General features: G+C 43.6%; 1 protein-coding gene across 3 annotated transcripts in view; it reads left to right on the top strand.

Moving 5' to 3' along the window:
- The window catches only part of PRIMA1 (proline rich membrane anchor 1), an 83,417-nt gene that overhangs the window by 2,095 nt on the left and 60,025 nt on the right, over positions 1-21,297 (top strand). For all 3 annotated transcript variants that reach the window (XR_002466406.3, XM_085580666.1, XM_021541306.4), the window contains exon 2: positions 4,245-4,395. Coding sequence is in view for 2 of the 3 variants with exons in the window: in XM_085580666.1 (XP_085436792.1) it covers positions 4,245-4,395 (151 nt within the window). In the remaining variant the exon portion in view is untranslated. The remainder of the gene's footprint in view (positions 1-4,244; positions 4,396-21,297) is intronic.

Here is a 21,297-nt window from a genome sequence, read left to right as displayed (position 1 = left end):
TTTATTTTCTGGTTTTGTAAACATGTATCTGGATTAACTGATGTGAATTGCACAGAGCTGTCCTGGGATTTATGCAGCAGTGTTGAGATCTCATCTCATCTCTGTAGACTGCTTCCAAGAGACAAAGCTGTTGCTACATCAGCAGGCTTTTAGAGGTCTCTGTGCCTTCAGTCAACTGCACTTCTCTGTTAAAGCTTTCCTCCTTTTACCTGATTAAAAAAAGTCATAAGAAGGCCACCCTCCAGGGACTGTATTAATCCTCTTTTCCCATCCCACTCTGTAGAACATGCTTGTGAACTGCTGCAACCCCATGGGACTCTACTGAAATACTAAACAGTTCTGACCACATGCAGATTTATTCTTCCATGGTATGCAAAACAGGACTAGGATCACTGTTTCTAAAAGAAATCTTGGATTAAAAAGAAAGATTCCACAGGCACAAACTTCAGAGACAGAGGCTGCAAAAGGAAACCACCAGTTACCACTTTCTTTTTGTTCTTCTCTGGACATTTGTGGATCAGATTTTCATTTCCATGAGTATTTTAAAACATTTGTCCTTTTTGCAAAACATGTTCGCATCAAATGCACAAATCCATAAAGTCAACTCTACATATTTACAGAGCTAGGAAAAAAATGCATCAGCTTGAAGTCCAGGCAGCATATGCCTAGACTGGCCAACTGCTCAGTGTGTTAAGCAAGCCTCGTGCCAAACAAGCAACCAAGTTTCAGATAGGCCAAGAAAATGTGTTCATGGCACCTCCAGCAGCTGGAGGAATGGCTGGAAGAGCCCTGTGGATCTGTCTCCGAAGGTGATCCCTCATCAAGGTAACCTCTGTGCCACAAACTGCCTGGCAGCCTGGTGGGCTTACAGTTACCCCTCCCAAAGGTCTTCCAAAGCCATTCTGGGGCTATGGAAGAGTCTGCCAGAGCAAATAAGCAGTGAAGTTTGAGGCCAGATTCATTTAGGTGACCTGGCCATAGAAAGGTGTGGCTCTTTCAAAATGCTTTTCGTTTCCTGCCACATACTCTAAAGGCAGCTTACCTTGAATTGCAGGCAGTAAGAAAGAAACAATGGAGTATTATTTCATCATCTCCTGCCAGAGCAAGATTGTTCCCTAAAGCATATTTTCTAGTGATTTTTTTCTGCTTACCTTTAGAAGACGCAAGTAATAGCCTTCATTTCTTTCATAAGAAGACTAATAGACATCAACAAGGGGATTTTTTTTCCTTGAAAAGGAGCCAAATGCTTTCCTTTTTTTCCTGATTCTGTCTTGCTACTGTTATCTGCTGCTTTATATTACTGTTACTATTCTGTCCTCTTGCTGCAGTCCTTGGCTATTTCTCTCCTTCCCGAGGCCTTCAACTTCAATTTGGGTCTTTCCTTTTCTTGGCGGATTTCAGCTAACTTAAAATATCTTTGTTTTTAAAACAAAGCCTTTAAGATAAACCCATCAAACCCATCAAGGTAATATTTATGTTCCTACTTCTATCTTCTAACAACCACACATTTCACTCAGTGACAGGAGAAGGGAAACAAATAGGTGATAAAGCCCATGCTTTTAAATGTCAGTTCTTTCCCGACTATTTAAAAATGATCATGGGAAATTGTTATAGAGTTTCAGGCTAAAGTATTGAGATGCAAAGTAACTTTTCGTTTTTTTTTTTACTTTCCTTTTTTTTTTATTTTCCTGAAATAATATTTTTAAAGTAGACAGGAGCAGGAGCAGCAAGTGACTGGCCATGATAGTGTTACTCTTGTCTGCAAAGTAATTGAGAAAAATTATCTACTATTTTCTGAGAACACTCTTATTACCAGCCTAAGGGAGAAGAGCCTCCAGGGATTTAAAAGCAGGCAATAACTCTAAAAAAAGACAGAGCAATCCTTTGGTTCTGGTTGATATTAAGTTAGAGCAATAAGTCAATGTAGCTTTGCCATACCAGCACTATCTTCATATGCAAAGCTGTTTCTGATCTGCAAGGGAAGATGGCTCCAAGTCTGTTCAATGTTATTTTTCCCTGTGTCCATCTTCTCCCATCACACTGCCCCCTGCAAGACCATAGTGAGCTCTCAGGATCCAATAATGGAGGGCCCAGGATGTAGCTAGGAGTTAATAGCTGCTTCCTAGTTAGCTGCCAACGCCACTGGAGAGGTGTGGGCCCAGCTCCTTCTGTCAGCAAGGTAAATCTTGTCACACCTGTTGAACAAGGAGGTACCCCAGGTATGCCCCCAACACTTCTCTCACAGGGCTCATCTTGGGAGCGTGCCTGGAACCCCAAGCCCTGATGTGAGCGGTGTTGGAAGAGCAGCATGGAGGATATTCAGCTGCCTGGGATCACTTACTTTAAAAACAAATAAACCTTCTTAGCAGACAGATTTATTACTAGTCATGAGGGATTACGCAGCCAAGTCACTTTGATTCATTAGAGTGTTCAGGGAGTTTGTGTAAGTTCCTGGAAGCTGTCTGGGATGATCTTTAACCATCCTCTTACTGTTACCTGATGGTGAAGGGGAAAGTTGGAAAGCGCTTGTGCTGAATTTGTTTTTCCCTATGTTTGGTAATAGATTTAGACAAGCTGTTTAAAAAACTGAGCCTTATGCTGTGCTGAGCCGTCCTTCCAACTTAGCTACACGTAGCCTTTTCTTTTCTTTCCTTCCTCCCTATAATATTTAATCAACAAAGCCCTACCTCCATTTCCCCGAGGCCAGAGCAATGCGTCTTTCTGCATTTAGAAACCGCCTACGCATGTGAACACGTCCTTTGTGCAGTGATGTTGTTTTAATTAGCCACATCTCTCTTTTTGGCCAGAAATATAGAAAACGACTGTGTGCAGCTTTCCTGCAGGGCAGTGCAGCCCCGTGGTGCTCAGCTGTGGGTAGTGGAAGAGGCACACTGGCCATGCTGGGAGACAGGGTTGAAAGGGGAGAGGAGACAGACTGTGTGTCTGGAGCTGGCAGGGGGAGGGAAGAAAACTTGGGCAGGAGAGAGAAGTGGGGAGAAGCCAACCCTGGGTGACCCTGCCAGAGAGGCAGAAGAAGCCTGCCTAAAACAGATCAGAAAGCATGGCATGAGACAGCTTCCTTGTAATGACCGACGTGTTTGCTGATTAAAGAAGATGATGCTAATTAAAGTAGATGATGTTAAGTCACAACTATTAGGACAATAACCTGCCTGAGACCAAACTTTACAAGAAAATATGTTAGCATAACTATCCTAGCTTCAGCAGGACACAAGTCTGTCCCAGGTGGTTCCCTAATACTTACATTCAAAGTACTTGTTAGATAACATGCTTATTAATCTTTTAGGCTTTGCTTTGTCTATTCGAAATTGTATCCTGTATAAGTCATTCAAAAAGAGCTGGCTTAGAGACTTCTGAAGTTAACACCTCTCAGAAGCTTCTGTGATGCTCAGCAAATTTCCTTTTCATTGATGACTGTCTCCATTTTGTAGCATTATTTTTTACTGAATTTTACTGAATATACCTTGAATCCCTAGTTATGTAAATAAGACTATGATAAGAAAAATATGCTGTTAATAAACAGTGTTTGTTGTGACTGAATATATCGTATACCAGTACTGGTTCAATCACTGCCCATGGCCAAGTGGTGCTTATGCTTGGGTTCTGCAATGCCTCATATTCACCTTTATTATTAACCAACATTGCATCTCACAGGAGGCTACACTGTGGCATTTCTGCTTAAACCATATTATTGCTGTGGTCCACAGATGATTAAATTCTGGTAGCCTCCCCTCTTTGCAGGAATTGAGACACCCTGAGAAATGCTCTCTGAACTTCCAAGTGAGGCTGGCAAAGCAGAGAAGGGATGTCCTCTGGCTCTCAGTTCTGCCATAAGGAAAAGGAACATAATCCTGACCCTAACTGTCTTGTAATTTTTATTAGCTCTCTGGCTTGCAGCAATGACCCTGTGAATAATGCATGCTGCTAGATGGCTCTCCTAAGGAAAGGCTTATGCAATCATATTGTCTGCCACTGCCTGCCTTCTCCTTACCCCATAATAACTCAGAAACCAGCTGCCAAATTTGACAGAGGAAAAGAATTCTTGAATATACTGTGTTAAATAAAAAAATACTAAAAATGGGGACCATGTAGGGAAGGGACATCTTAGGAACTTTAGCTCAGTTCTCACTACAGGTCTGAGGCGCCACTCAGGTACTCAAGTCTAAAAACCACATTCATAAGTTTTCATTGTTCTGCTGCTCATGCAATGACTTGTTTCTTCACAGGTCACTCAGGGTGAGCCCCAGAAGTCATGCTCCAAGCCTGTAGCAGAGAAATTTTCAGAGAGCTGCCAGGAAATTTGCCAGTGCAGGCCACCTCCACTGTTACCACCGCCTCCTCCACCTCCGCCACCCCCGAGGTTGCTAGCAGTGCCAAGTAAGTAGCTCCTGATACTGTTGTGGTGTGCTGCAGGAGGGCAAAGAGATGGGGACCCCTGGACAGACAGGAGAAAGGGCACAGCTAGCTCATTTGTCATTTTCCACTTAGCAAATGAAGAAGAAATATTTTCAGTAGAGATGGAGATCTGTTTTCTGATCTAATGAATAATGCTTGGCTTTTGGAGGAAAGCCAGAGAAATTCCCTCCTTTTATTGTGTTCTATATGATTCCCCAGTTTTAAATGATTCCCTACTCCCCTAGTCCTGGGAAATGCTTTCCTACAGAGACATAGTGCTGTGCTGCCCCTTGAGTGGCATGACCCCCTTTTTTGCCAGGTGTGAAGCTTGAAGGTCTGGGTGCCCCAAGGCAAATTAATTTATAAGCAGACAAAAATCCAAACACTCTGTCTAGACCATTCAGTACGTTTGACTGTTGTCAAGACACTGGAGCACTACAGTTTACCATAGCAGTGACTCAGGCTCACTGGTTTTAAATTGCTTACAACTGTTACAAAAATAGGAGGCATGTCAGGAGTCAATGGCAAGGGAGCAGTTTTCCCACTAATGCACATACAGGGTAAGACTCATCTCTTTCTCTTCATACAAATCAGAGCTCCCAAGCCTTACCCAGTGCACCCAAGCTCCTCCTTATTTCCAGCCATACATCCCCATGCCCAGCACACCTGGTGCCTTCAGCTCCTGCTGACTAGCTCTGCAGCTGCTTTCCACATCAGTGGTCCTGTGATCCCTGACATACAGATAATTTCCAGAGAGTGATCTCTGTCCCCATGGTCCCTGCACTGTGGGAGAGACCTTCCTGCTTCTATTGCACCCAGTGTGTTCAGGGACACAGACTGGGTCCCAGGAGTTCGGTATTCCAGTAAATCTCCTTAACGCTCATGCATTTTCATAAATTCTTCTCTCCCTGCACGGCTGCCTATTAATTCTTCTCCCTGCTTATATAAACTCTCCTGGGAGCAGTGTTGCAAAGTGTATCCTGTATCCTCAGCATTTCCCCCAAGGAAAAATAAATCATTAGGTATCATCATCTGGCTGTTTGTCTTTATCAGCACCATCTCCAGATGTGCAGAAGACATGAAGAAGGCTTCTGCCTAGCTTTTAGTCAGGCAGAGGACAGGCAGAATCTTTCACTGTCTTTTCTGCCAGGAGCATGCTTTGTACTTGTGCTACACTGCAGAAAATTAAGGCAAAGGCAGAGAAAAACCAAGACACTTGGAAAAGGAAGTACAAAGACAGCTGGGAAAGAAGAGAGGGATAATTTTTATAGCAGGAAAAATCTCTTTCAATGCTCAGGAAAATGTCATGGGCAGTAATATGGAAAATTACCTTGATCTTTGTATCACAGCCAGAAAATAAAGTACTTTGTCACTCTCTTTTCTTGTGCCTGGGGTACCCTGTTACCCTGAGGGGGATGAGATGTGGCAGTGTTGGCACAGGGACCAGCCCTGCTGACCAGCTGTACTGGGAAGGGAGCACCACTGCCAGGCTGTTTCCCCTCCATCAGGCAGCTGCTCTGAGTGCATGGATTTGTCCCCTGTCAAGTGGGAAGTAAATCATGTTAGGAAAAGAGAAGTCTGTCACACATTGCAGAAAGAAGAACAAGAAATCTAATGGGCCTGTGACTGGGATAGCCTGATGCTTTGTCATGCTGGATTGCCAGGTGCTAACACAGTTCTAAAAATGAGCTATATAAATCCAGATGACTAATATTTAAGCAAGTGACTTCATTTCAAATACAATGAAAAAAGAGGTTACACATTTCTTTCACTGGTAAGCTTTAGAGTAGCAATCAAGTGTCTCATCTTGAATGGTGCTTTCATTATCATCAGCTGTCTAGGCACTGTGATTTAGTCCATGTGTACAGCAATCCACTTCCTTGGGAGAAACAACAAGCCTTGTGGTTAAATATTGATGGTATAGACACTGCTTTTAAATGGTATTCAGAGGAGAGGGAAGTAAAGAGCAAAGTGGCTGATGCTAGATTTGCACTTTGAATTTACTAAATGAATAAAATTTAGTACTGGAAAGACATCTGCAAAAAAAACAGCAGTCCAGGACCTGCAAGATTTTTACCTTTACAAGGTATAGTCATGAGGTACTACATAAAGATGCTGGAATTGCTTTCAGAGCTTTGTGAGCCACAAAAGGCTGCAGTCTGCTAGGCACTGTCCTTAAAAGCTCTATCTGCAATCAAACTGAATGTTGCTGGAGATTTAGATCAACTCTAAAGCAGCTACCATGGTTTGGGCTGGGTGGTTAAAGCCAATGGATGCAAAAATCCTGTCTCTCCAATCACAGACACTGACAGTTCCGTTGTCTGCTATAGGAAGCATCTAGTGCTCTTTGATGTGGCCTCAAGCTGCTGTTGTGGAAAATCAGAGAACCCTCTGATGTACCTTTTCTGTTAATCCCACTTGATTGTTTTACAAACCCTACTTGGTTGTATGGGATGGCACTGCATAACTTTGTGAGCAGCTGAATAGCTCCCTGAAAGACTTTTATTGTGCTTGGAGGACTTTTAGGAACAATTATAGTACATATCTCTTTAGACACTTCAATATTGACAGGCTGATCCAGCAACAAATCTTTAGCTCTTCTTCCTGCAGATGGATTTATACAAAATCTATTAAATGCAGAGAATCCTCGAATTCACATATAATAGCTGGAAAATGCTGTGTTTACTCTGAGGGGAAATAACCTAATTCCCTCTGGAGAAAATGAGTAGAATCACACAGCTTAGCAGGCAGTCTAAAACCACAAGCAGCATGAGGAGCACCAGCTTTCCCTGATTTAGGAGACACATCCCTGTTAGAGTTGGGTACTTACATTAAGAATGTGTGGGGAGTGTTTCAGCACATCCTGAGGAGGCACTGAATAAATGAAGCTTTATGAATATGGGAAATTAAACAGACTGCTTTTGTCCTCTTTCAGGGATGAGCCCAGGTCTCCTTTCCCCACATTTCTAACTCCTTCACATGGACCACTTGCTTTTATGGTGCCCCATCCAACCCCTGATCTTGCCTTCACTGCCTCTGCCCTGCAGCCAATTCCCTCATGGCACCATAACCCTGTGCCTCCTCCTGGGGGCCCATCAGCCTTGCAGCATCTAAATGAAAGCTGCCACGCTGCTCCCTGTGCATGCTGCTCTCTCAGAATTGCTGGTTCACCTGTACCTTCTTCTGCAAAGTGGGACACACGGGCTACCTGAGCTTTGACTTTCCTGAGCTTCATTTCAGCTGCAGTTCTTTGCTGTCTGATTTGATACAGATGTGTACCTTACCAAGGGGCTCTGAGGAGAGGGACCCCAGCCCATGTTAGAGTCCCTGGCATGGTGGGGACTGTGTGATGCTGAGGGCTGTCCGGAGAATGGTCCCTGAGCCCGTGGCAGCTCCTCCAGACGGTTTGGCACATCGATGTTTCCGGAGTGACTCCCCTTATGCAAGCAGCAGCCTGCTCTTTAACCCATGCCTAGAAAACCACTCACTGATGGAGTGAAGGGAAAGCTCAGGAGGCTCTAAGGGGCCTAAGGCCAACTAAACTTAGATGCTGACAGCAAAGGAAGAAGGAACTTTCAATGAAATTGAGTGTGTTCCCTAGATATGTCTGTAATGACCTCAAGGCAGTAGAGAGGCTCAGAACCTGGCCTTTAATTAACTGTGTCTTTTTCTCTCCATCTGCTTTCCTCATTGTCTCTGGATTTCAGCCAAGACTAAGACAAGGTGGATGGAATACTTGTTTAGGCAGCATTTCTAACCCAGCTTCACAGACCCATGAGATTGAGCTAGTTCAAGTGATGTTGACCCCTAAAAATCTGAAAAACTGCTGTTGCCAGCCCCTAAATACTCTGTGAGCATGCAGGTTTCTCCAGGGGCATTGCAAAGAAGAAAGGACTTTGTCTGGAAGTAAAAGTCAGGCTTTCAAAACAGGAAAGGGGGAAGAGGTTAGAGCTAGATATACACTGTAGTCAGTATTAGTTTAAACCTGTGTAAGGTCTTACAAAAAAATATCAGAAGTGATTTCTTTAAAATGGCACAAGGAAGAGCAAAGACGTTCTAACCTGCACGCCTCACGTGTTGGTGAGCAACATTTGCTGTCTCTGCTCTACCCTTGGGTAGAGGAGTCCATAGTTTTGGGTGAGGAGACCCTGGTATTGCCATCTGCTCTCTGGACGAAGGAAGTGTTCATTCAAACATTGCTTCAAGTCAAAATTCAGAGGAGGAGACATAAGCTGAGTCTGGATACATGAACCAGTCTCTGGTGTTTGGATGCTCACACATAGGTACACAGTGAAGTCTTTACAGCTCCTGACCTTAGTGGAAGTTTGCCCTGAGCTGTCAGCTGAGATCAAGCACAATCCTGTCAGTGCAAAGCCACGGTGAATGACATCACTGCAGAGGACTCTAATCTCCATGCAGTAATTGTATCATTTTGTTTTTCAGAGTGAAATCTTTATCTCTGGAGACAGAGCATCTAATTAACTAATTATTTGGACTGGTGAAAATGCCAATATAAAAATGACCAGCTATAAGAAGGGTGAAACCTTTTGGCAGCTATATAAGCTCAGATGTACAGCTTAATTTCAGAAAGCACACAGGGTCCCTTCAGTGCAAGTAGGAAAGCTAAGGACATCCAGATCTTTTAGGACAGATCACAGATTCATGGAATGGTTCAGGTTAAAAGGGACCATGAAGATCATCTAGTTTCACCCCCGTGCCATGGATGTTGATACCTTCCCCTAGACCAGGTTCCTAGAAGCCCCATCCAAAATGGCCTTGAACACTTCCAGGGAAGACACAGTTTCTCTGGACAATCTGTTCCAGTGCCTTACTATCCACACAGTAAAGAATTTCTTCCTAACATCTAATCTAAATTTATGTTCTTTCTGTTTAAATCCATTACCCCTTGTCCTTAGCCATACATGCCCTTGTAAAATGTTTTTTTTATAGGCTCCCTTCAGGTACTGAATGCTTCTATAAGGTCTCCCTGGAGTTTCTCCAGCTCTCTCAGCCTGTGTCATATTAAAGGTGCTCCAGCCACCTGATCATCTTTGTGCCCCCCTCTTGGAGTGAGTCCACATCCTCCTTATATTGAGCCCAGAGCTGATCATGGTACTGAAGATGGGGTCTTATGAGAGTGGAGTAGAGGGAAGAATCCCCTACTTTGACCTGATGGTCACACTTGTGTTGATGCACCCAGGACACACTTGGCTTTCTGGGCTGTGAACACACATTGCCAGGTCATGTAAAACTTCTTGTCCATCAGCACCCCTCAGTCTTTCACCTCAGGGCTGCTCTTAATCTATTCTTGTCACAGATTTTGTTTGTACTTGGAATGGCCCCGACATGGGTGCAGGACCTTGTTGAACTTCACGATGTCTGCACAGGCCCACTGCTCAAGCCTGTCAAGGTCCCTCTGGACAGCATCTGCTCTTCTGTGGTGGCATCCACCCCCTCCAGTGTGTTGAGTGCACAACACATCTTGGTGTCATCAGCAAACTTGCTGAGGATGTGCTCAATCCCCCTGTCTGTGTTGCTGACACAGATGTTAAACTGCACCAGTCCCAATACCATCCCCTGAGGAATGCCACTCATCTCTGGACTGTCTCAATGTGTGTATATTAGGCAGGAATCTGAAGAACAGGTATAGTATGGAACTTCTTAAACTTTGGTTCAAGTAACCAAAGTTTTCAGATATATTGCTAATTGTTAAAATAGCCTTTCAGAGCAAGAACTTGTTACAGAAATAAACATTGTATGGCTCTAGTACGTAAAAGAATAAGAAATGGGTTTTCCTTAGGATTTTCTAAATCCTGATGGTAGAAGGCAGAGGTGATCCAGTGTGGGTTCAAAGAATGAGTTTGACCTTATGCTGAATTAGTGTCTCCATGTCGCTATTCCAGCAGGAAAGCTGAGCATGGTCCTGGTGCTCACCACTACATTTCTTGTACTTGGATGCTGATGTGTTTGCCTACCCAGTGCCTGAAGAACTTCTGTCCTTGGCAGAGGTCTGATTATCCCCCAGGAGTGGAGGAGAAGCTGTGACTGCAAAATGAATTGAACTCTTTCTGGAGGCCATGATGATTCAAATATGAGATGCCCAATAATCAGCTCAGCTCAGTCTGATGTAGGCTGCTGCAGCAGGAGTTGAGCACCTCAGAGAGCTTTGAGTTTCAGTTTCCCTTTGGTTATGCATTTCATCTTGTGAGGGCTTTCTGCCCTTTTACAAGCGCCCACTGCAAAGCTGCTGGCCATAAGTGCTCAGCTGGCAGGACCACCCTTCTGCTGCCCTTCTGCCTGAAAGACTTGTTCAGAGTAGTTTTCAGATATTTGGACATATTAGAGGAATCTTGGGTGGATTTCTCCCAAGTGATGCCCAAAGGAATTGTTAACAAACATGGAGAGCTGGGTTTGTTTTATAATATGGGGAAGACATTTCCCTCCATCCTGCATACAACATAGTGACTACCAAAACTGAACAGCAGAGAATTACAGTAGCCCCAAAATGGCAGGGGACACATTGTCTCCTGCATGAAGACATTTACAGTAGTGACTGCTACTGTGAGTGCAAGTCTGGTCTAGACAGTGACTTTTTTTAAATGCAAACAAATGCTGAAAGAGGGAAGCTCTTCCAGTTTTGGTAACACAGCTGTCATACTGTGGATTGCAGTCTTGTGTGAGAGCATTGTTCTTAATTTACAAAGCAAAACCAAAATTCAATTCTTGTCGTCTCCCACATACACTTTTGTGTTACTGGAGGAATGTGACTCTCAGAACTGGCTATAGGATTTGGAGACTTTCAAATCTAAATTGAACTCCGACCCCACAGCCTGGAGCCATGGATGATGATGGCAGAAGTAGAGTCTGGTCCCACGTCCCCATCATGTTGTTTTCACATCACAGACACTACCTTCACTCTTAGCACAGTGAACCAAATCATTAAGCATCCAAGACTGAATTAAGCAGAATTCATCCATCTAAATCAGAAATGCAGTGATTGGATTTTCTGCCTCAAATTGCAGGCACTCTGATTTTGTCACCAAATATATAAAGAATTCTACTGCCGGTTTTTTTCTGTTAAGCACAGTTATTTCTGGTGTAGGAATAGAAGTTACAAGTCCTTATCTCTCAGTCAAAATGAAAAAAAATTTATGGTGAGGAGATTTCTTAAGCAGCAATCAAATACATTTGAAATAGTTTGAGCATCTAAGATGTAATATTAAGTCTGAAGAGCAGGATTAGTGATTAGAAAGCAGGTAAGACTGGAAAGGTTCATACAAATACTTTCATTATAGGATTCTGTTGTCACTCCTTCACCTAACATCTCCTCATACTGAGCTGTTGTAAATTCTCTTTCTGTTTAGAACACTGGTAAGACCAGATGGTCAGTCACAGCTTTCCCATTTCAGAGTTTTTCATCACAATAAATTTTGAAATGTTTTGCCAAGTCTACTTGCTGTTTAGGCAAGTGACGAATATCTCCCCTGCTCTGGGACCTTGCATATTTGTTTTGAATTTTTCTGAATACAGTAATTTTTACTGAATACAGTAATAAATTGATATAATGGAAAAGTCCTTCTGTTGAAAATGCATTTTGAAGTATGTAGAAGTAAGAGCCTCAGGCCAGATTTTGCAGGGCACGATTCAGTGGGAGTTCTGTTGTCTATAGATTAAAAGCATTGTCTAATTTTTAAAAAGAACCACCACATATTAAACAGGTTCTGCAGTAGAACAGTCCTTTCTACTCTGACATGCATACTCCAACATCTTGATTTTTTTTTTTTTAAGCAGAAGGAGTTGGCTAAGCTGAAGACATTAATTCCTTCTGTGGATGGCAGTCCATTTGTACATGCCTACCATTTCACTGATTAGGAAGATAACAAATCTTCAGTGAAGTTACTGATGAGTCAGAGGCTGCTGATTTACAAGTGATTGTAGGTTCACCTGCTCCTGGCAGAAGGAGTTGTGCCTCATCTTGACAAGTCAGAAGTAAATGCTTAATTGGCACAAGCTGTTCCAGCAGGAAGGGTTGAGCAGCTGACCTCGGTAAAGCAGACCGACAGAAATATGTTCTTGTAAGGGTTTTGTGCATTGCATTGTTCTGAACATGATATAAAGGTGTTGCCCTGCTTGTGTAATTGCAACTCAAGGGTAATATTTAAGTCAATGTAGCAGGTCAAGGAAGCAGTAGTCTGGAAATTCGGGATGTTATCCCAAAGTGAGGACACAGTGTCCATTAATATAATATGAATATCAGCTAATAACTGATGCTGCTGCCAAAATCTGTCATTAATAATTATGCAAGTTAATTTAACCCTTCCACTAGTAAATCATATTGCATTATAACTACATAAATATAGCAGCAAATTGTGGATCCCTAATGGCTGTTTAAATGAATTATTTTATTATTTTGAAGTGTCTTTTAAATGGAGCTGGTATTTCATTAGTTCATTGGTTAGAAATAATTTTAGACAAAGATCTGTTCCTTGACAAATGCTGCTATTAAACTGGACTTTTACCAATGGAGCAGATTCTCTTGAATCATCCCTGGACCCTTTCCTTCTGAAAGTGATGCATATTTTTATTTCATAGCCATTATCAAAGGAAATGACTATCAGTGAAGCACGGGGAGGGTTTGGTTTAACTCTTGTTTCAATTTGGCCAGGTGCAGGTGCTCTGCCTCAGCTTTTCAGGGCATCTCTGTACATGGGGGCTGTCCACTGCTGTAGGTTCAGTATGGAGTCATGGTCTGTGTAAAGCCTGGGGGCAGTGCAGTAGCAACCTGTAAACAATTTTCTTGCCTTTGTGACTCTAAAGAAACCTGTGCTTTGTTTGTCTAATCTTTGCTATTACCTAGAGGTTCTCAAGATCTTAAAAAAGCTGTTAAGGATCTACAAGATAATGAATTAATACCAGTAACACTGAATTTTGTTCACTTTGTGTAGCTTGTGACTGATGGCACCACTCATGGGAATACTGTTGAACTCCAAGTAGATGTGCAAATCTGGACTTTAATTCAATCTGTATATAAAACATTGTAACAAGAAAATCTGTCATCTTTCTGTGAGATTGAATCTGCCAGCCCTGAGGTATCTCATTTATCATTTGCTGGTGAAGGACTGGTCATCACTGTAAGAGTGTAGACTCCTGAAATCACATCTCAGCTTGAATTTCAGCCTCTATCATCCCTCCTTGAAAGATCTGTTCACTGTGAGAGCTGAAAGGCTGATAAGCTTTCAGAAGGCTTGAGGGTGACATACTGTGACTCCCACAAAGGAGATATCTTGCCCACCCTCCAGGGAATGGTGGAAAGAGCATCCAGGGCACTGCTTCTCCCTCTGCCACCAGCCTGCTGGGAGATCTCAACAGAGTCAACTACAATATCAGACACCCAGAGTTACCATATCTGAAACAGAGATATGTTTTCATCCTTGTAAACTTTGTATTTGAGATTAGTAGGTGTCAAGCACTGAAGATTATTATTATTAGGCTCAAAAGTAATGGTAATTGTTATAGAACTGATCAGCTGTGTCCTGTCCCAAGGAATAGGAGGCTGTACCATCACACAGTGGGGACTGTGCCCGGGCTGAGATGCAGCACCTGCAGCCACAGCATCACCATGCAGTAATGAATTAAAGGAGGCAGCCTGAGGGGCTGGACACAAACCCACACTAAAAACCAGCACTGTGGCTTGTCTTATTACTTCTCTGCCAGGGATAATACAGCTTCAGCAAAATCCTGGTAGTAAAGGAGAGTATATTGGCAGATAAGGGAACTAACATGGGAAGGCTCACTCTATGAGCTTACAGTGTCCATACCACTGCCACTACCACAGAACCTGCCTTCATGGCACCTTTTGGGGCATGGATTTCATCCAATGGTACCTGAGGGACAGTGGAAACAAGGGCTAGTTTTTTAAGGGCTTTTATCACCTTAAAATGCAGATAGATGCTGAATAAGCTCTCCAAGCCACTTAGTTCTCAGCAAGTGTCCCACCTTATTTTGGACTGGACAGATCTTTACTAATGTGTACTGTTTACTAATCTGTTTACTGTTTACTTCCTCACTGTTGATTTGAGGTGAGTGGTGGCCATCAGGTCACAAGGGAGGATGAGGCAAGTTTTCTACTTAGTGTCCTTGCTCTTCAGCAGTTGCTTCCCCATGAGCTGCCCTCTGCAGTTGCACTGCACCACAAAGGAGCCTATTTCACCAAAAATTTCCTGGTGCTGATGGTGAGCCCATCTTCTGCCCTAAAACAGCCTCTGAAACAGCCTGAAAGCAAGACAGGTTGATTGGGGGAGAAACTGTCCAGAAGACTCATTTCTTTTTATACTTATTTTACTGCAGTGGACCTGGGAGGTGATATTGGCCATGGGACTGAGGTGGGAAAATGCATATCCTGTACCTACTGAATTCCAGTTTGGAAGCAACCCTTTATTTCTTTCACTGGTTCATACTTTTGTTTGATGTTAAATGGCTCAGGGCACAGTGCCATTAGCCTGCAAGCAAAGACAGTCCTCTTCCCTGGCAGCTTGAACGAGTCCCCACATATCTGATTCCCAGAAGCAAACTTCTTTCTGCCCGTGTTGAAGTTATTCAGAGTCACAGAATAATTTAGATTGAAAAGACCTCTGAGATCATCAAGTCCAACCTATGACCAAACACTACCTTGTCAAACAGGCCGTGGCACTAAGGGCAACATCCAGTCATTCCTTAAACATCTGCAGGGATGGTGACTGCATCACCTTTCTGGGCAGGCCACTCCGATGTCCAATCACACTTTTTTTAAATAAGTTCTTCCTAATGTGCAACCTAAACATCCCCTTGTTCAGCTTAAGACTGTCCTCTTGTCCTGTTGCTGGTTGCCTGAGAGAAGAGACTGACCCTCAGCTGGATACAGCTCCTCTCATGCAGTTGTAGAGAGTAGTGAGGTCTCCCCTGAGCCTCCTTTGCTCTAGGCTAAACAACCCCAGATATCTGCGTGCATGTGTGTGCGTGCTTGTTAATGGAAATAAGCCCAAATGGGCTGAAATGGCAGACTTAGCATGAAATTCCAGTGTTTTCAGGCTTCTTTTCTTCTGGATGCTTTTCACTTTCATCACTGTAAGGTCACAGAGTTTGGCAGGGCAAGCAGATTGTGCTCAGCACTGATTTTTCCCCAATGAAGATTAGGAAGTGCTCATAAGATGCCTGTGCACATCAGTTGCCACTGAAGCCTGCGTGTTTGTGCAATGAAGTGGATGGTACTGGCACATCTCAGTGTCTCTCAGTGGTGCCTCTGTTCAAAAGAACTGAGAATTACTGTCTCCAGGTCAGTGCTGTGCTCTACTGCTGTGGCCTTGCTGCTGTGTTTCCTTGAATTGGTGGTTGACAGGAAGGTCAGGTAATTACAGCTAGTTCTTGTAGAAATATAGATGGAGTACTTCTAAATGGGCCTGTCTATCCTATTAAGGAATTGGGAAGGAAATAGAAACAGTGCTGACATGCAGCCTTATGTTGCACATTTTATCTCTACACCTTGCAACCATTTAGAAAGCTGGAGCTACTGTTCCCATCCTGAAGAAGGAGAAATAAGTCTGTAGAGGAAATTGTCCCAAAATCACCCAGTGAGCAAGGAGGAGAACTGAGCCTGGAACCCACCTCCAGAGGGGAATTTCTGTTTTCTGTGGTGACATGCTGCCTAAGTACAGAGAGGTTAAAGCCTGTATCATGAAAGGCAGAAGATTGCACTTAAGGTTGTATATCTTTATACCCAATTAAAGCATCCTGGTTCTCAGAGTGCTAAGAACCTCTGGAAAGCAGGTTACCTTCTAAAATAAATGCCAGGGTGCTAATTTAAAACCAAATGCTTTGGCACTTGTGACCTGTTTCTTAGAAGCACCAGATACCCACTAATCTGATTGACATCTGCATTTCAGAAAACAGAAAACAGGCCACCAAGTCTGGCAGGGCTCCCATGGAGAGGCAGCACTTAGGACTACCTGGGGGTGTCATGAGGACTTTCTTGGTGCTGCCCAACCTGGCAGTGCCCCAGGCTGTGGAGAGCAGGCAGTGTGGCAGTGCCTGTGAAGCTCTCCCAGGTGCTTGTGTTGCTGCAAGGAGGAGGTTGCCTTGCAAGGCTTCAGCTCTCATTGCTCGGGACAGGAGCGACAGGGTGTGATTCCATCGGGGTAAAAACAATTCAGCCCTTTATGTTGAGGGAGAATCAGATGGGGAGGGAAAGGCAGTGTCTCATGGGGAGACTGCTGGTTAGAAAAACACTGGACAAAGTCAGATCAGAGGGCAGTGGCTGATGTGAGCATGCATTGTAAAGATAAGTTCCAGAGCTGAGTATTAACACAGAAGCTAGCTATGATGTAATCTCCTTAAAAGCCTTTTTACCACAAGGTCTATAAATGCTACTGCTTCTCTAGATCATACTTTAGACAACAGATTCTCCCTCTGTGCTCTCTAACCCTGTTCTCCTCCAAAAGACCTCAGCAGCTGAAAGCATGTTTTGCCCCTGTTTGAGGGGTACCTCAGTTCTGGTGGGTCCCATCAGCTTCATCCACCTAATAGGATTAAGGCAGGCAGGTCTGGCCCTCAGCCTGTTAATCATTTGGAGCACAGACTTTCCCTTTCTGCTTTGTTTGACAATCTCTTGACTGCTCTGCTCTATGCATTGCCATATTTCCATATGTATGTGGAGCCCTGAACTGTTCTCTAGTTTCCCTCTGCAATTGTACAAAACCAAGACAGGTTATCCCACAAGTTTAGTGTCAGCCACTCCAGGGCATCCTGTTTCTGACCATAGGGCTTGGCTCCACTGAGCTGCTGGGCATGGTGTCACTGTGCTAGCTTGGGGCAAAGATCTGGTGCCTGCCTGGGAAGTCAGAAAGGGAGTTTTCTGTTTCCACCCTGTAATGTAGTTTTAGCCAAATCAGTTGTTTGTGTTTCCTCCCAAATAAGAGGAAATACAATCCAGAGGGGAGGACTGGCCAGGAGTCAAAAGACATTTTGTTTTTCTGGCTGTCTCACTGAAGTGCAGTGAGTTTGCACAAGCCACTTCCCCACAATGTGCTTTACTTATGTCTGGCCATCCGATATTTTTACCTATTATTATTTTATTTTGGTCCTAACAATATGTTCTATAAGAACATGTTCTATTTTCTATAAGAATCCCAAATCTACCAAGGAAAAGCATTTGCATGGCACCTACCAAGAAAGCACAGTAACATGGAGCTTTAGTGAAATCTATTGCTAAACCCAAACCTAAACGTGTGCAGGTTCAATAACTCCTGAAGCTTAGATCCTGAGCATTGCACTTAACCTCCCCCACCCTGCTGCTCTCTTCCTTACTGACTATCCATGCTCAGGTTTTTTCACCTGCAGTTCCAGTTCTGTTTCTTGCAATGAGCCATGCACTCCTCTAGTGCCTGTGACCTTCAGAAAATTCCTGCAGAACAACCCCTTCACCTCCTGAACACTCCAGTCTCCAAAACTAAGCGCAAAACTGAGTGTGTTTCTTGTTTCAGAAGACAAGTGTTTTTAGAAAGGAGGAGAAAACTAAGAAGATGAGGCAACCGAGAGTGTAGAATAACAGTGTCTCCAGTGTAAGAGCTGCGGGGGAGGGAATTTCTCCAGCATCATTCCCACACATGTTTTTATTATAGCAGAAGTTCCCGCTGCGTAGTGATTGCAGTATCCCCCTTAGAAGTGTAGTAGGAACATATGCACAGAGCAGCTGCATGATATAAACTTGTCTGCAACAAAGTGTGATAAACAGAAGTATCATCTGCTACAGGAATAGCTGATTTCTGTGTTATTTAACCTAGCTACTCCAGGGAGGCTATAAATCAGGACGGGCGTTCTGCCGAGCACACCGCTACTGCCTGGTTGTTTACCCAAGTGGCTCATGGCACTCTGAAATGGCCCTAAGCTTATAGGCAACAGGAAGGGCAGAAATCTGTAAGGGAGTTAAAGAAAAAACACAGCATGAGGAAACCTGACAAGGCTAGACAAGCCGCTTCTCCATCAATCTGGAGAATGCCAGTCATTCCTTTGGCAAGCCTGTCTGTCCCTGATCACCAGCCCAAGGGGTGCCTTCTCTGCAGGCACATGAAGGCGAGCTCAGGGTTCCCTCTGGCCAAGCACAGCCCCAGGGCCTGTGCACTGGGGTGCCCTGAGGATGCAGGTCATGTCTGCAGTGTGGCTTTCTGCCCCAGGAACAGACACCAAGGTCACCCATTTCTTGGTCAGCCTCCTCTCCTCTATCCTCACAGGAAATTTTCCACTTAAATCCAAGAGTGTGGAAGGGAACACTTTGCCTGTTCTCACTATGCCTTTTAGAATAACAGCTGAAGATCTATATTTGTATCAAGTCTAGCAGCACCACAAACTCCACTAGCAAGCTCTTTTAAAGGATTTGTTTTTCCCTTGCTGGCTGCCTCTGACTGTGAGCAGCCCTGGGTGCACGCAGCACGTTCCTACTGCGTGCATTATCCAAACACATCTGTAGCAGTCCCTACGTGACGAAATACAGCAAACACAGGGGATGCTTCAGCTGCCACTGACTCACAGATCTCTCCCCAAGGCCCTGGGTTAGGTAACCAATCTTGTTCCCAGGGAGCCCACAGCCTCCAGGGCTCTGGAGACTGATCTTGACCTTCAGCTACATTTCACTTCTGAGCATCATCGTGCAGATGCTGGGACAAGGTCCTCAGCTGGCACCAGTCTCACAGCTGGCTGGACTTCTGCTAGTTTACATCCCTTGAGCCCTCGGGCCTTTTTTATTAGCTGCCTAAGGCTTCATTCTATCAAACAATGAAATTAATCAGCATTAAATTAATCAGAACTCACTTTAGGGTGAATCTACACTGCTGGGGGGAGTGAAGGGCCTTATGCAAAAGTAGACAAGAGGCCTCAGGCTCAGGACTGAAATCAGCTTTCTCAAAAAAGATATGAGCATGTGATGGAGACTCTCCTTTTTTCTTGTGTGTTAGACAGCGCAATGCCTAGAGTAAATTTCCGAGCCTTGGTGTTTTTGTAACTTCCTCTGCAGGGTTTTTCATCACAGAACCCAAGTTATTTCATATTAAGCAGGAGATTCATTGAACTTCTCTATTCCACAGGAGCTTGGATGAGATACCTTGATGGGAAGACACCCAAACTGTAACACATTCAAAATCCTTCTCAACATTTAACTGGGAGTTTGGATTGGACACTGGAGTGTCCTGGGAATTTCTTCATATACCTTGACATTTGAAATCACATTTAAACTTCTCCATGTTTTCTGGGCTTGTCCCTATATCCCAGTGTGATAATGGCTGCAGGAACTAGTGTCTTCTCTGTCTTGCAAATGGGACGTCAGCATACAATTTATGTGAATATCAAAATAATAAATAAGAGTGAAGATGAGACTAGGACCCAAACCCTGTTTTACCCAGAAGAGTAACAGGTCTCTAGAATATGTGACATACGTAGAGATTGCTGAACACATCTTCCTTTTAATTTCTAACCAAGACTGATAAAACACTTGAGGCCCTTGGAATATGAGCCTGCCTTCAAAATAAAATCCTATCCTGCTTCCTAGCATGCTAATTAAAAGTGCATGGCCGATTCAGGCAGCCTTACAATAACAAGAGAAATGCTGCAGGCATAGAGATGGCAGGGTTTTTCCTGTTGTGAGTATACAATATTAAAAACAGTCCAATATCTCATAAGGATGATTACAACAGCACTCTTGACCTTTCTGCAAGAATAAGAATAAAAGCAAAAGAAAAACAATAATCAGTTTTGATTTGTCTTGAAAGTGCTCTTCCTTTTTTTAGGCATGAAGTTGCTGTTGCAGAGAGGTGATGGGGGTCACTGTCACCCTTCCCCATCACATCAGTGGACACTGACCAGTTGCTTGGGTCTCAGTCTGTGAGCAAATTGACAGACTCCACTGGAGACACCTCCCCTGGGATTACATGTGGGAGCACGGGTCACTGCCTCCCTTAGCTATTTGCCGGGTCAGCCCTGTGTTTGGTTTTGTTTTGTTCTGGGTTTTTTTTTTTTTTTTTGGCTTTGTTTTGCTTTATTCTGTTTTGTTTTTCTTTGCTTTGCAGAGCTGGCTGCTGTGGGATTGGCAGTGGGAAGGGGTGCCCTGGTGCAGGCTCCCTGCCTCAGCATCACTGCCAAGAGCTGCTCAGGGGCTCCAGCTCAGCATGGTCCCCTCTGAGAGCACTTTCTGTCTCCTGACAGACTTGCTTGTGTGACTTGTTCATGTCTCAGCATGCCCATGCAAAGAGCAATTAGCCTAAAACCCATCAGTAATGGAAAGTAATAACACTAATCAAAATAAATTATGGGAGCACTAGATTTTGAAATGATGAGCTTTATAAACTACAGCCATGACCATTGAAGATAACCTGATGGTGTATCAAAGATTCCAAGTCCTGTTTCTAGATTCTGTCTCAGGCAGTACATGTATTGCTTTAACAACATACACAAAACTATTTAATTCTTAACCCAGAAGATTTAAACAGCTTCATCACAGTCTTTTATTAGAAGCTCAGAGCAATTTTGAGAATGACCACTGAGATCTGATCAAAAAATATCAGAGAACTTCTTGGGAATTTTATGGAAACATTCTTTTCAGTGATAGAACTTTTATTTTTGTGCTTAGACACTGAGGGAAACCCTCAATAGCTGAGCTAATCTTTTCTGGTATGCACAATTCTGCCTAGAGCCAGCTGTGTACAGATACATTCTAACATTAGAATCAGAGCTGTGTCTTTATGCTGAGTCTTCAAAACAAATTTAGTCAAAAAAAGCAGGTGTAAGATTTTTGTGATGCTGAACAGTTTGATCTGAAAGCACTTTTTCATTAATTTATTTTGAATAAGTTGGATCTATCTACCC

Source organism: Lonchura striata, chromosome 5 (assembly GCF_050655825.1).
Source record: "Lonchura striata isolate lonStrDom1 chromosome 5, ASM5065582v1, whole genome shotgun sequence".
Lineage (NCBI taxonomy): Eukaryota > Metazoa > Chordata > Aves > Passeriformes > Estrildidae > Lonchura > Lonchura striata.
This window is presented reverse-complemented; position numbering and strand designations above follow the sequence as displayed.